Here is a 15,929-nt window from a genome sequence, read left to right as displayed (position 1 = left end):
TGAAAAGTTGTGAAATGCTAAGAAAAAAAATATTTAAAAAATTAAGGGAACATCCCCCAATCATTGAAGTGTATTTGCAACAGGTATAAAGCATAGCTGGTGATGAAAAGGATCTTTCTGAGAGGCTGAGTCTCTCAGAAGTAAAGATACAAAAAGGCTTGCCACTTAATGAGAGTCAATGAGAGCAAATAGCACAAAAAAAAAAAAATCAGATTACTTCTACTGAGTGCAGCGTTGCAAATAATTTGGGGATAGAATTATTGATAGTATGTATTATTGTTGAAAAAATCAGAGAATCAAGAAAAACCTCTGCACAAGACTGAAAATCACAACGCCCTGTCCATAATCTTTGAGCCTTTGATGTGTTGTTTAAATTGCAAATTGTAGGTCATATTTACTTTGCATTCAAACTAGATGTAAATCTCTGTCCTCAATGGCAAATAATGATTCCTTTTGTCAATAAAACCTCCCTACGGCAATGTGCAAGCCTACTGGTGACGGTGTCAATCAAAAATAGAGGAGCCAGTTTTATTGAAAGAAAGAAAGAAAGAAAGAAAGAAAGAAAGAAAGAAAGAAAGAAAGAAAGAAAGAAAGAAAGAAAGAAAGAAAGAACAATGAAACCTCTCCCTGGCACCTTCAGTCTGCACTTATCAGAGGAAATGATGCCAGCTGCTCTCAAAGCTCCCCTCTGTGTCTCCAGACGCTCTGAGAATACACAACACAAGCAACATCCGGCGCTGATAAACACTATGACCACAACACAGGAGACTGTGGGTAAGATGTCGCTCCTGTGCAAAGCATCCTGGAGTGAGGAAAGGAGAGATGGAAAGGAGAGGAAGAAGAAGTCATGTATTTCATTGTCATCTCCTCATCTCCTTATTCTGCTCAACAATGCATCGATTTCTTCTCCTACGAGCCTCCAGGAGTGAACACTTACAGAATATGTACTCATGATCAATACTGAACCACAGATCCCTCAGCGAGCTCATGCACACGCCTCATTCATAATAAAATCTCAATTAGACTGATTGGAGCTCATGATTTTAGAAAACTCGACCATGTTTGCTGTTGTGTGAAAATTTCAAACCTTTAAACATCTTTTTTTAACTTAAATGTAAGAATACTTTCAAAAACCACAAGTTAAAGGCAACAGCATTTATTTACTTTAAATTCTAGGTCCATTTCAAAGAATAATATGCTGCTTTTATTTTTTTCAAAATGAAATTCCTTAAGATTATTATTATTATTACTTATTTATATGAACTTTTTTAATTTAAAAAACAACATTATTATTACATTGATTTATTGCTGGGTGGTTGTAATTTTTTTGTTTATTTATTGGATTATTTCTGCTGTTTCATATATTTTGTTGTCTTATTTTTCTTTATGTTGTCTTTAATTCTATAAATAATTGTTTTGTTTTATTTTAGACAAATATAGGAAATTGTGATATTATACTTAGCTGATAAATTTGTAAGTCACCAGATGAAATGTAACATGTGGTTTTAATAATTTTGTAAAGCTAAGCATACGTTACCAAAAGGCTGCATGCTCAGATGTATCAGATGATCAGTTGTGTCTTAAAATACCTGAGTGACCCAGTAACCTCAATAAACATCCCTGCTTACCCACTCTATGGCACACATTTTTTAATTTATTTCTGGTTATACACTCAAACTAGAAAGTTTCTCCAAGTTTCTTAAGTCTATTGTTAATGTTTAATCTCTGTCTCACTCATTAAATGTTTATAGAGTTCATGTTCACCTTGATCTGTCTTTGACCCTGCACCTATCTGGCTGCAGTCCAAGCTGTGTCTGCATCACTACAGCCGGCAGAGGGGGCTATAAGCCCGCTCAATCTCCACCTCTTCCTCCTCCCCTACACAGCCGAGGAGGTGAGCACTTCTCTCCAACTGCGATACCCATCTGATTCCTTTAATTACTTCCTTCCTGTAGTTAATTGGTGCCAATCTGTCCAACCTCAAAAACCGAGCTACACTACACGATCAGCAGCGCAGGGACGCGCTTTACTGTTACTTTTTGCATCAACCCCCAAAACACTGCAACACTTCACAATTCACCTGCTCCTGCAGACAGATCGAGGTAAGCTGCTGCACCTGTCAGCCATTTCAACGCATTACTCTGGAGATGAGGCACAAATTGACCAAACCTGGTAACACGATTGATTTGGCGCGACACAGCGTCCAGTGATTTGACACATTTTGGATAGAAAAGAAAGTGTAGTTTGCACGGAGCCAGGTGAAATATCCGTTTTAAATGCTCTTAATTTCTCTTATCAGTGGACTACGACGAGCACAAAATCAGCAGCGAGGTTTAAAACACGATATTTGAAAATTCAGCCTGTTTTGATATTTTAAGTGAAATAGTAGTAAAAGAATCTAAGCTAATTATCTACTACTACTACATACATTAGTATTTCTTGCATGCCTCCCGTCAATGGGCGCTCTACTCTACTATGACCCCTCCCACTTTTCCTCCTCCGTAACAAAATAGAGCATCATACGAGAGAAAACATCGATTAACGACAACTTAAATGTATAAAAGCAAACTTTTCTGGATAAAAACGCCACAGGAATTGTTGTGTGAATATTTACATTCGTAAAAGTCATATTTTAATCAGTTGTGTGTGATATCGTCAGTGCCGGCGAGTGTTTCGCGGGAAAAAAAAATAATACTCGCGGATGGATCTGAGCGGATGTGGCGAGTGAATGGAGTGATGCGGCGGGTTTTTATTGCAGCTTGAAGAGCATTCAGCTGTGATTCTCACGCTGCTGATGACAGGCAGAGTGTCGTCGTCGCCGGTGTAACTCGTGCAGCATTTCAACCCCTGCATGCATGCTTCTCACAGCGGCGCTGAAACTTACCGCAACACCCCCGTGGAAGGATTTAATGTTTCTTTCGTGTTGGACTAAGTTTCCTGCCCCTTTCGCGTCTTTTGGGTCGATTTCGCCCCGTTTTCGTCTGACGGCTGTTTGCATTTGAAAAGGTAAGAAAAGGGGTGGGTTTCTGGAGAGTGCACATCACCTTCCCACATTAGTAAGCAGTAAAATATAAAAGGGTGTGAGGTTGTCTTAAGAAGTTCAGTACAGGTTGATTTTTCCCTCCTGTGCCCGTTTTGATGGTAGAGTACCCTCTGTGGCAGCACATGTGCATACATGCAAGGCGTGCACACTAGGCTGATGTTTTGGAGTGACCATGTGCTTTAGCTTACACTTATGTTTCATTTCTCCTGCAAACCTCCGGAGGCTAATTGTGTGTTTTATTTCTCCTCTCAGCTTCACCATAAGGACACACGCACACAGCAGAGACATCATGCCGCTAAATTCTAGTTTGGCGAGTAAAAACTATGATTATGACTACGACTCTCTCCAACCGTATTTCTACTACGATAACGAGGAGGAGGATTTTTACCCTCAGCAGCTTCAGCCTCCGGCACCGAGCGAAGACATCTGGAAGAAATTTGAGCTCCTACCGACCCCTCCCCTTTCCCCGAGCCACCGGCCGTCCCTGTCAAGCCTCTTCCCCTCCACGGCGGATCAGCTGGAGATGGTGACCGAGTTCCTCGGCGACGACGCAGTCAACCAGAGCATCATCTGCGATTCTGACTACTCCCAGACCTTCCTCAAGTCTATCATCATCCAGGATTGCATGTGGAGCGGATTCTCCGCGGCGGCTAAGCTGGAGAAGGTGGTCTCGGAGAGGCTGGCGTCCCTGCACGCCGCGCGAAAGGGGTTTGCAGCGGCAGGTGTGTACGTGGATTCCACCGGTGCAGGAGCGTGGAGGTTAAACAGCAGCTACCTGCAAGACCTGAACACATCAGCGGCTGAGTGCATCGATCCGTCTGTGGTTTTCCCTTACCCTGTGGCTGAGACTCCCAAGCAGAGCGCGGGGACACCGCCTAGTAAGGATTTGGGGCTGGACACGCCACCAAACAGCGGGAGCAGCAGCAGCGGTTGTACTGACTCAGGTAAGCGTCACACCCCTCTTTCTGCAAGCGGGATTTCTCCCTGCTGTATGTGCAATGAGTGCATGGACTATTTCATATAAAAGGAGGTCAGTGATTGCTTTAATTCATGCGATTTGCAGACAGGAGACATGCTGTCATGCTGCTGTGAGATTAGCTAGAGGGCAGGGCTGCAATGCCAACTCATGTAGAAGGAGAGATTGTAGTCCCTGCATGCAGCACGAATGCATGACTGTAATGCTTTTGCTTTCTGTCTTGTGTTGCAGAAGATGATGAGGAGGATGAGGAAGAAGAGGAGGAGGACCAGGAGGAGGAGGAAGAGGAGGAGGAAGAAGAAGAGGAGGACGATGAGGACGAGGAGATTGATGTAGTCACAGTGGTGAAGAGGCAAGCAGTGAAGCGGTGTGACCCCAGCCCAACCGAAACCAGGCATCCCAGCCCGCTCGTGCTGAAGAGGTGCCACGTCTCCACCCACCAGCACAACTACGCCGCCCATCCATCCATGAGGCACCACGAGCAGCCGGCTGTCAAGAGGCTGAAGCTGGAAAGCTGCAGTAACAGTGGTAGTGGAGGAGGAGGGGGAGGCGGCGGCGGAGGAGTAGGAGGCGGCAGCAACAGTAGGGTCCTCAAACAGATCAGCAGCAACCGCAAGTGTTCAAGCCCGCGGACGTCTGACACGGAGGACTATGACAAGAGAAAGACTCATAATGTTCTGGAGCGCCAGAGGAGAAACGAGCTCAAGTTGAGCTTCTGCGCGCTACGGGACGAGATCCCAGATGTGGCCAACAACGAGAAAGCAGCCAAGGTGGTGATCCTGAAGAAGGCGACGGAGTGCATCTACAGCATGCATACAGACGAACAGAGGCTCAATGCACTCAAAGAGCAGCTGAGGAGGAGAAGTGAAGTTTTAAAGCAGAGACTGTCAGAGTTGCAGGGCTCTCGCGCTTAAAGTTTGAATCAGACGTTTTTCTGCCTTTTGTTTTTTATGCAAGTTCAAGGCTTAGGGTGTACAGTTCTTGTTGCATGCAAATGCAAAGCGGATTACGTTGTTTGGAATCTGTTTGATTTCAATGTTAAAACTGCCTCAATTAAAGTTATGGGTGGATTGAATATTTAAAAGTTTATTTTTATTAATAAAATATTAAAATAGGGCTACCTTGTTGAGGACCCGAACTTAAATAAGGATTTTTATGTTTTGTATATAATTAATATTTCCTAAGAAATTGTATTTTTGGATCTCAATTGTCTGGATGTTCAGACCCAGTGTTTGTTTTTTCCATTATGTTTCTGGATTGTTTTTGAAATATAAAAACAATGTTCTTGAATTTGTGTCCTTGTTGCCTCTATGAACAAACACCTCACATGTGTTATCAAAGGAGGAGATTCACTGTAACTTGTCCCAGGGGTCATCCATTAGATTTGTCACATATCAGATCTTAAAATCAGAACCAAGTCAAGATTATGTGGAGATATGATGTCTCATTTGAAAAGCACCTCTCCTAGGATTAAATATCTACATACTTAGGATTGAAATGCGCAATATTTCCACTTTAAGATGCTAATTTTGAAGCTGAACAAGGGTATGGTGCTGAAGAAGACAAGGTAAGCTCAGTCCAACCAGTGCATAAACTTTTACCTGAAGAGTTGGAAATTAGCATTTGCTATAAACTCTCTGTGCAGCACATCAGATTCATACTTAGTGATGGAACTATGTTAAACTGCATCGTCCCTATTAAATAAATAGAAAAAAAAAAAAAGTGTAGATTTAGCCCAAAGAAAGGAAATTATGATAAAATTGATGGCGAAGCTCATTTCTTTTGACTTTAAGGGGCCATCCTAGTTGAAAACAATCATAGTGAAGTGATGTAGTTTCAACCCAAAAGTGCCCTCATTTCCTTAAGTGCCCTTTCTGAATAAAGCCCACCAGAACAGGACGCTGAGCTACAAAATAGTCCATTTCTGCATGATATATATTAACCAGAGCCACTTTAAAATGAAAGGTTATGAAAACAAACTCAGCTCAAGCTTTACTTGACTCATTAAGTTCCTTTTCAAACTGTAATTTAAGTAATTTTAATTATAAGTATTGTAGATTTTACAATAATATGAGTTTAACAGGTAAGCAATGAGGGTAACTGGATAAATCAATTATCTTTTAAATCTTAAATGAAGTACATATTAAGTTTTTGATGCAGGAAAGGTAAATAGATTCATCCATAGTTACAACACAGCTCTGATAATATATGTTTTATAATACAAAACCAGTATTTTCTTTCAGGAATTATGAAAAAAGTATATGAATAAGAACAAATATCGAGATGTGAAATGATTACCAAAAATTTTTGATTAAAGACACTCATACATAAAAAACATACTGAAGTCTCTACCTCGCATTTTGTGTTACTTTTACTCATTTATTTGGTATTTCTGTTTTTGTTTTGCACCGATTTTCTCGTCTGGCTTCCCCATTCTCGTCATGACGTCACGCGCCGTATCCCAGGCGCTCCCCTGAGCGCGTGGTCCTGGTCGCGAGCACATGGAAGTGAGGTCGAGATTTGTGTCTGTGAGACGCGCGACTGATCATCAGGGAAAAAGGGATTATAATACAGGGAAACAGCGGCAGAAACTCCACGAACATCGCGGTAAGAGCTCATTCTTTAGTCTTCAATCGATCTCTTCTTTGTTTTTATGACAAATTACTGAATTAAACTGATTAACAGGCCTGATATAAAGGTGCAGGGAAATCTCTCAATCGTAATGTGTCTTATGGAAACTTCATCTAAAGGAGGGATAGTTAATGTGGGAATGAAAAAAACCTAACAAAGCTTTAATTTAATTTGAATACAACACGTGTGGAGATACAACCTGTCTAAAACTATTGTTCTCAGGGCAAGTGTTATCTGTGTCTACCCTCTCTATTGTCTGTCCCACTCCTCTTCACTCTGCAGAGCTGGAGATAGATACAGCGCATGTTCAGTTAGTTAACATGCTTTACTTTGTGCTCTAAACTGAACCTAACAATGCACTCTTCCTAAGCTTTTATTCTCCTGGGTCCTTACAGTATAAATGGCTGCTTTAGGCTCTGTTTCCCCCCTGCTGTCAGTGTGTTAGCTCAGTGGTTTGGATCATAACAAAAGATGAAGGAAGCCGTCTGTGATGGCATCAGGTAGAGCTTGGGCTTTCTTTCATGCTTTATGTGGAGCTTGTTTATGTGCATAAAAACAAGGAGTACTACCAGTTCATATTTTTATGTTTATTGACCTGTGGAGGCATTTGAAAGCAGTCAGAGAGAGAGAGAGATGTTTCGGCATGTCTGAGACATGAAAGGACCACAAAAGGTGGGATTGTTGTGGATTCATTGCGTGCACTTTCTCTGGTGTTGTGTTAGAAATGACACGGATGTAAACCTCCACCAAAACACACCTGAGCAATAAGGTTCTGAAATGTAATATATGCTCAATAGGAGTGTTTTTGTCATCCACAATGGGACTCAGAGGCGCTCAGTGTTAAAGTGAGGGTTTATCTGGAGTCAAAGAAAGATCCAAACCTAATTTTTGTGGCTGTGTATTGGAAAGTTTCTTTCTTTTGAAATAGAAATCTTGGCAAAATGTTTTTCTTAATGTTCCATACCTGAAAGATAGTTAATTCAGGCTGTTTCAGCATCAAGTAGAACACTTATACCACCTATCATGTGGAGGTAAAAGGGTCTAAAAGTAGCGACACAATGTGTCTGTAATGTATTCCAGTCACAAAGCTGAGGGTTTATCTCATAGATAAGAAAACATACACACCCCAAAGTCTGCTAGACATTTGTCTGGAGGTATTCCTCAAATGTTCATTGTTCTGTGTGGAGTGGAAACAAATTATTGGCCGGTATTTTCCCAAGTTTCCACTGTGATTGTTATAGAAGTATGATCTGCCATCTTTGTTTACAAAGAGAAATATGTGAAGATTCTTTTCTTCATGCCCAAATATTATCTTTCTATGAAAATGACCGGGTGGTTTTATCCAGATACAATTTTTTGAGTTTCAACCGCAATTTAACATTGCATTGTTTTCATTTCTTTTTTTGAAATGCCTTTAAGCATATGTTCATTAAATAGCTCCCAGGCTCAGCAGCACGTCTTATGAAGTTGCTCGGGAAAGTCTGCAGCCTAAACTTGCTTCCGAAACATTTACCTGTTCTCTGGAGCTTCTCCACTCAGCAAAATATTTTCTCCTCTCTGCAGAGTGTGTGAACACTGTGCATGCACAGCTTTCACTGCTGATTGGCTGTTGCCTGAGCCATGGCTCTGGGTGTAACCAATCAGATGGTACTGTGGGTGGAACAATCCTGGAGACACAGTGGTGACTGCAGACAGAAAAGAGTGGCTGCATCAGAGCCAAAATAACCCAGTTTTAAACTTTTTTTTTGTTTTTAAATTTGCCATAATAAAAAAGGCTGATGCTGATATGCTTTGAAATGCCCAATATCTGCGCCAATAATAGGCTTGGCCAACGATCACTCTATCCCTAATCTGTAGGTTCGACTCCAACCCTAGCTGTTTGCTGCATGTCGTTCCCAACTTTCTCCTTTAATCCAGTGTTGCCAAACCCCCCAGTAAGGAAAGTAGCCATTCACTGTCCTAGAAGTTTGTTGATGACGTCATCGCCTGATTTATAGAGTTGTCCGTTTTTATGTAATTGTCATGGGTGCTGTTGGAAAGAGTAATACTGTTGTGGGAGACAAAAAGTGAGTGAAACACATCGTAAATATGTTTAAGGGAAAGTTCAGTTTTTTTGAAGTGGGGTTGTATGAGCTCTATGTGACCACTAAGGACATTAGATACAGTAGAAAGGTGTCTCCTCTCCCTCAGTAAGACACAAACTGTAATCCCTGGTGACGAGGAAATAGGCGCTAACAGGGAGAGACCGTACCAAATTCAATGGCTATTTTCTCTGCCTACAAGAACTAAAATCAAAAAGTAATACCACAGTTTAAGAGTACGCTACATAAAATATTTTTTAAGTGCATTAAGTCTTCAGAAATATAAACATTTATGTCTGTAACCAGCGCCCGAAGCATAGCTTGTTTACATTCCCTACAGTTGAAAGAAGGAGGGGGGACGGAGTGCACTAGCACTGCGCGGGAGGATACATGACCAGTTAGTTAGGTCCGGATAAATGTTTGTATTTCCGAAGACTTAATGCACTTAAATATTATTCTATGTAGCGTACTCTTAAACTGTGGTATTACTTTTTGATTTGAGTTCTTGTAGGAACAGAATTTGTAGTTCTTGAATTTGGTACGGTCTCTCCCTGTTAGCGCCTATTTCCTCGTCACCAGGGATTACAGTTTGTGTCTTGCTGAGGGAGAGGAGACAACTTTCTACTGTATCTAATGTCCTTAGTGGTCACATAGAGCTCATACAACCCCACTCCAAAAAAAACTGAACTGTCCCTTTAAGAGCCACAATTTAACTTCCTCCTGTTGATTTTCTGTAGTTTTTTTTTATTTTGTTTTATTTCAATGTCAAAAGAAAAGCCGTCTTTCTTTGCCCAAGCTTCAATTTGGCAATAGTAATACACAGTTCATTTGCATATGGTCGCCTTCATCATTTGTTGCTAGTCATTTTCTTGAAAGAGGGGTCTGAAAAGTTGCTTAATATAGTAACAAAGTGGCTAAATTGCCGTTTTTTAACATATTAAATGGCATATTAAAGCATATTAAATAACGGCAAAAAAGCCATAGCAAACAGCCCATCTTACTAGCTAAGAAAACTTACACTCTAGCAAATTAAAGAACACAAAGATTGAACTATTAATGAAACAGGTAACATTTGTGAAAAGTAAGTTTTTTTAAATAAACATTTTCAGTTAAAAAACAGCATGAATTAAAAAAAATAAAAATAAAATGGACAAAGCTGACAGACAAAGATCAGTGTTTTTTGTTTAAATTATCTCACTTTTCAAGTATTGAAGTGAATCCATACTCTGTATGAATCAGCTCCAGGTTTCTCTGATTCCTGGAAAACCACCTCCTCCTCCTCCTCCCCATCGGAGCAGTTACACAGTTAATGTTTTCTATATGTTGCAGTGTATCTGGGAAATCTGCATGTTTTCCAGGCAAAACTAACACAGAGCCAGACTTCCCTGCCTCTCCACATGAGCTGCACACATACTTCTCAGATACGTTAGAGGCCCAGGAATACATGGAGGTCCGCTCTTATGTAATGTGTGTTTTGCAGAGCTGGAGGCTGGAATAGATTAAAGGGGCTCATACAAATTGAAGTTCAAACTGCAGCCAGTCCGCCTGTTTAGACTTTTCTCTCTGGCTGGGTCTCAGTTTACAGCGTCGCTATTATCAAATGACATCACTTTCCTCTTTGGGAATACGCTGCCTCATTTGCATGCTCTGCTTCTGTCTCAGCGCTGTCAGTGTGTTTTTACACACATGAACAGTGTGTGGCTGCTGGCGTCTCCCTGTGTGACACATTTTACCATGTAATAGTATCAGGGGACATGTTTATGTAGTCCCTTATTATCATTTAAAGAGTTATTCAGTCAATAAGATGACTTTGCAGATTTTACCTGAGAGGTTTTGGACATCTGTGTGTAGCTTTAAGCTTGTGTTTGAGAGTTTTCCATGGCAACAGCTGACTGACATGCGAGACCCAGCAGTACTCAGAGACACATTGTAAAGTTCTTTGGAGCCAAGCTCCAGCTTGAGAGTATTTAGGTTTCTTTTACTTTCCAAATTGTAGAGCTGGCATGATATACTAACTAGCTCTGAAATGGATTGCACATAGCTAACTTGTTTTCATTTATTAGCAGAAGATATTTATTTATTATTTCACAGCATACAACATATAGAGGCCATGTTCAGATGGCTATGTCTCTTTTTTACCAAAATTTTTTTTTAAAAAGGCTAGCAAGATAGGCTAATTAGCTTCCGCTCTGAAATGGACACTGCATAATTTACTGGTTTTCATTTATGAGCAGAAGTTACTAATCCATAATCCCTTCGGCCTAATCAGACACCTTAAAGGTCATTAATGGCTCCTTTTCACTGAAAAATATATGAGCTCGCAATTACGGTTGGGTACTGAATTAGGTACTTTTATTGGTACCGACTGAATTCTGTCAAAAGTACCAGGTATCGATTCATGTTAAACCAAAAGGTACCATGTTTAGTTACCTAAATGTATCCTTGTGACTGTGGGGGAGTGGAAGAGTAGGTGATTTTCCATGCTGGACATGAACACAGCATTGCAAGGTTATATGTTGAAGAATAAATTTGTTAAATTGAATTTTTTTCATATTTCATTATTAAACAAATTGATATTTATTACCACATAAACACAAAAAAGTACCGAAACTTGGTACCATTGAGTACCGGTACCGATTACCAGGTATCGGGCATCGGTACTGAATTGTTTAAAATGTGAAAGGTATCCATCCCCAGTAGCAATATATGCTGGCCAGCTTCAGGAATGAAATCAAGCTAGCCTTGTACATTTTCTATCTTCAAACTAAGGTTAACAAGGCTAGCTTGTTAAAATGAACTCTGGTTTCTTTCTATTGTTTTTGTTTTCTCGTATGTTTGTGTTCTAGTAATAGTCAAAACACATGAACTAGCTTAAAAAAAATCAAGATGTGCCACATGCTTCTTATCTGGAGTAGAAGCAAGCTAGCCCTGTAGAGTTTCTACTTCCTCATTAGCCTAGCTTGTTTGAGCTAGCTCTGATTTTATTCTTCACTAGAATTTCCATAGTTTTGTGTTTTACATATGAGCTAGCTAACTGAAAAAATAAGAGAAATCAAGATATGTAAGCTAGCTTCTTGTAATATGTGAAAATAAGCCAGCCCTTTACAGAAAGCAAGCTTCGAATGAAAACTGACTGCCATCCTTTTACAAGCTTGCTCTTATTTTCCTCCTGTGCTTGACATTGTCTCTCTTGCTTACAGGATGAGACATTGAATTACAGCAGTGGGCAGTTTCTAATCCTCTTTTCTTAATTACAAAACCATAATATAGAGTTCATGCGTTTATCAATCAGTTAAATAAATGTAAACAGTATGTATGTTTTTGGGAAAGGAACCACCTGGATCTGCTCTGATTCCTCTTCATTTTAGGTGACCTAACATAAAAACAAGATAAATATTTGTTCCCTAGTCTTTGTTGATCTCTGTTGTCTTTTTTTAGCTTGTTGTGTAAACTGCACTTTGACCAAACATCTTCAAACAGACCCCGGTCATTTAGGCTGGATCAGAGCTTCTTCCGTAGCAGTGCCATTTCTTACTTTTTAAATGCAACATTAGGATACCAATCAATATATATTCGCCTTGCTTGTGGTATGGATTAGTTCTCATATTTCCTTCAAAACCTCACAACCTTGGATTGTGTGATTTAAATAAGTCGGCTGATACGCTGCTTGGCGCCTCAGAGAGGGATCATTTGGAGCCGTGCCGTGAGCTGCTCAGAGCGATGTCTGGCTGTTATGTAACAGTATTGGTCCCTCTAGTGAATGATGTAATTGAATCACCTCATATGCTTTTAGAATACAAAATTTGATCAAGAAATGTATACATTCCTAACTCCAACTTTTAAACTTACATTAGGACTTTTCTCAGATTACTGGGTGAGTTTGACTCCACTGTGTATTACCCTCCTTTTCAAAGATTAAGAGTTCACTTTTCTGTGGTGTAATCTCTCAGAAAGTTTCCTAACAAGCTGGTTTTTATTCAGCTTTTGAAGCTGATGAACATTCTGCATTCAGATGGAGCGCTGATGGAGATAGCAGCTGAATACTTAAACAGAGGAAGCCTTTTTTCTATCTTTAGGGTATAGCAGAGTATCACCATGATGTATCTTGAATAGGAATGGGTACCTTTTACATTTGAAACGATGCAGCACCGATGCCCAGTAACAGGCAATCGGTACCTGTATTCACTGGTACCAATTTTCAGCATTTTTTGGTGTTTGTACAGTTATAAAATATCAATTTGTTTGATAAGAAAATAAATATAATTTTTCAATTTAACAGATTTATTCCCCAACATATAACCTTGCAATGCTGTGTTCATATCCAGCATGGAAAATAGCCTTCTCTTCTCTCAGTGACATGATCTGGTCAGTAGGGGTGGGTACCGAATTAGGTACTTTTATAGGTACTGACTGAATTCTGTCAAAAAAAATGGGTATCGATTCATGTAAAACCAAAAGGTACCATGTTTAGGTACCTAAATGTATCCTTGTGACTGTGAGGGAGTGGAGGAGTAGGTGACTTTCCATGCTGGACATGAACACAGTATTGCAAGGTAATATGTTGAAGAATAAATTTGTTAAATTGATTTATTTTTATATTTCATTATCAAACAAATTGGTATTTTTCAACCACATAAACACAAAAAAGTACCAAAACTTGGTACCGTTGAGTACCGGTACCGATTGCCAGGTACCGGGCATTGGTACCGTATCGTTTCAAACGTGAAAGGTACCCATCCCTACTGGTCAGTACCTATAAAAGTACCTAATTCGATACCCCATCCCTAATCTTGAACTCGAAAAATTTCAACAAGTGTACCCCTGTCATACTGTGCACTTGAGTCCCCAAAGGTTCAGGTCCCATGGGACAGAAGTTTCAGTTTCACAGTTAAAAGGAAAAGGTTGGGAAAGGGAGTGAGAGGGTGGTTATGAGAAGTAGAAACATGGAATTCTGTTTGGTCAAACAACCGTCTCTCTGAACAGTGTTCTTTTTACAGCCCAGTGACTAACTAGAGATATTAACAAGATTATACCTCTTATTTCTCTTCTGATGATTTTATGAATTTGATTTTAAAAGTCCCTCATATCTGACAAATTGGTGGCGCTCCTATTTGTTCAAATTTAAACTACTGTTTTCATTTTTTGAACATATATATTGAAAATTTTTAACTGTCACATTCGTTTAAAGAGGTTTTGTTATGTTCACCATAACCTTTAAGTGTATATGAAGTACCAGTTCTGAATGTCCATTCTTCCTCATATGCAGATTTTCAGACAGATGTATATTGATATGTTGCAGAAATCCCTCAAACTGTCTTTAAACTGCTTTAAATGGTTTGCTCGAAAATTAGCAGGGTCACGGTAAGATTTTAACAAGATCTTAACTAGGCTTGCAAAAGTGATGAGATTATCGTTTGAGGGTCTCTCAACTGGTTTGTGACACATTGGAGGTGGGGGACTCAAACATCATGCAGACAGCCCTTGAGAGGGCTGGCCAATCAGAGAGAAGGGGGTTTGTGGAGCAGGGAGCCTTAAAGAGACAGCACTTAAAACAAAGTGCTGTAGACAGGGGATGAAATCAGGATCCCTAAAATGCTTCAGGTTGAGATTTTTGCAACCCCCCCCCCCCCCCTAAAAAAAAAACGTATTCATATTCTAGTTTTTACATATTTTTATCCTTTTATTATTTTCGCTACCCCGAGGAGTCTTCTGCACTTGGAGTGGTGGTCGGCTGTGGTTGCAGGGGCTTGCCACATTGGTCCCTGTTGCCCCTGGTGGACGGTGGTGTGTACTGCACCCGTCCTCTGGGGCCTGTGACGGGTTCATGTGACTGTTTGCCGGCTCTGCTCTTGGTGCAGGAGGCTCCTGTAATGGTGCTTCTTCCTCCACTGGTTCATTCATACTCAGCTTCATCTACAGCTTCATCGACATAAGTGTGCGTGTGTACATGTGTGTGCTCTGGGTGAGTGTGTATGTCACATGTTGTAGGGTTGGGTGGGCAATGGGTGGCATGAGTGATTGTTTTTAATTTTACTGTGAAGCCCTTGCGGTTACATATTTTGTATGAAAGAGCATTTAGATTGATTGATTGAAACAAAACTGGCTTCATTTTAACTTTAGTTGGAATTTTGATGTGCTGATAACTAATAATAATCTCATATTTAGCTTCTGCACTCTGCTGTTTTAGGACATTTTATATGTTTAGATCACATTTTTATCGATCAGTGGGGACAGGCCGGTGGGAAGTTTAAAGAGAAAGGCTGTGGGAGCTAAGTGGGAAAAATAAAAAAAACATCCAAGGGTTCACTAATCTTTTGTCCGCTCACATCAACATCTCCACCCAGCGCAGGGATTACAGACTCCAGTTTTCAATCGGTCACACTGACGTCCAGCCTTGAGTTGTTCCATTCAAGTGAATGAAACTGACGTCATCTGACCTTCTCCGTATCCGCACAGGATCTAATGTCCTAGTCCTCTGAAAACATTTCTGCCCAGATTGAACAGACAAAGATATTAAAATGTTTTTACCCCTATGACGACCAATATTGTTCAAAATTAGAATAGATCTCTACATTTTGTGTGCATTTCAACACTTGACATTTTTTCAACATCATTTGACAGTTACTTCATCTTTTACTTCTTCAACTTCGCGTGACCTTTCTTAACTTTACGATCAATTACGCTGCAAATTTTCACATCTTTCCACCCTAGATGTGACGTGTGATTCTCTTCCTGCTGCTTTCAGAGCTCCATTGAAGTTTTGTCACACTTGAATCAACGCATGAATTCATGACCCCTCTTTTGATTACTGTAACACCATGACTAATGGAAAACTGTACTTGATGTGTCACTCTATCTTTATCTCTGTGTACTTCATCTACTCAGCATGACTCGTATTACTAAATGAAGGCTCTCGCTTACAACCTTTTAAAAACTTAAAACATTTAATTTTAGCCTTGTGTTTCAAAATTTGATGTGATTTGATACCTTGTGTTTCTATTCTATTGACATTAGGCCTGTCACGATAATCAATAAATTGATTAACGATAAATAAAAACGTCCTCGGTAAGTTTGCCAGCCTCGATAAACTGACACGTGCATGCATGTTTGTTTTCCTCTGCTCTTTCGACCAAAGAGACTGAATGAGAAGATGGCTCACTACGTCTATCTTTCCTAACATCGGGGTGCATAGGTTCTG

At 40.1% G+C, this 15,929-nt stretch overlaps 1 protein-coding gene and 1 long non-coding RNA gene across 5 annotated transcripts in view; both read left to right on the top strand.

Moving 5' to 3' along the window:
* The first annotated feature begins 1,889 nt into the window (after positions 1-1,889).
* myca (MYC proto-oncogene, bHLH transcription factor a) lies at positions 1,890-5,195 on the top strand. Of its 2 annotated transcripts, none has more exons than XM_074694082.1 (3): positions 1,890-2,102; positions 3,296-3,987; positions 4,251-5,195. In XM_074694082.1, exons 2-3 carry the CDS (start codon positions 3,333-3,335, stop codon positions 4,931-4,933), a joined length of 1,338 nt encoding a protein of 445 aa, XP_074550183.1. In that variant the 5' UTR covers positions 1,890-2,102; positions 3,296-3,332; the 3' UTR covers positions 4,934-5,195. The 2 variants fall into 2 exon arrangements, with proteins under 2 accessions (XP_074550183.1, XP_074550182.1); XM_074694081.1 differs by lacking the exon at positions 1,890-2,102 and adding an exon at positions 2,763-3,006 and having other exon boundaries at positions 4,251-5,193.
* A 1,272-nt stretch (positions 5,196-6,467) lies between these two features.
* Positions 6,468-15,929, top strand: part of LOC141807604 (uncharacterized) — a 93,607-nt gene continuing 84,145 nt past the window's right edge. For all 3 annotated transcript variants that reach the window (XR_012599850.1, XR_012599849.1, XR_012599848.1), the window contains exon 1: positions 6,468-6,626. This is a non-coding gene — a long non-coding RNA (uncharacterized LOC141807604). The remainder of the gene's footprint in view (positions 6,627-15,929) is intronic.

The sequence above is a fragment of the Halichoeres trimaculatus genome, unplaced genomic scaffold, assembly GCF_033239565.1.
Source record: "Halichoeres trimaculatus isolate MK-OKI-2021-1 unplaced genomic scaffold, fHalTri1.1 fHalTri1_scaffold_18, whole genome shotgun sequence".
Taxonomy (NCBI): Eukaryota; Metazoa; Chordata; class Actinopteri; order Labriformes; family Labridae; genus Halichoeres; species Halichoeres trimaculatus.
This window is presented reverse-complemented; position numbering and strand designations above follow the sequence as displayed.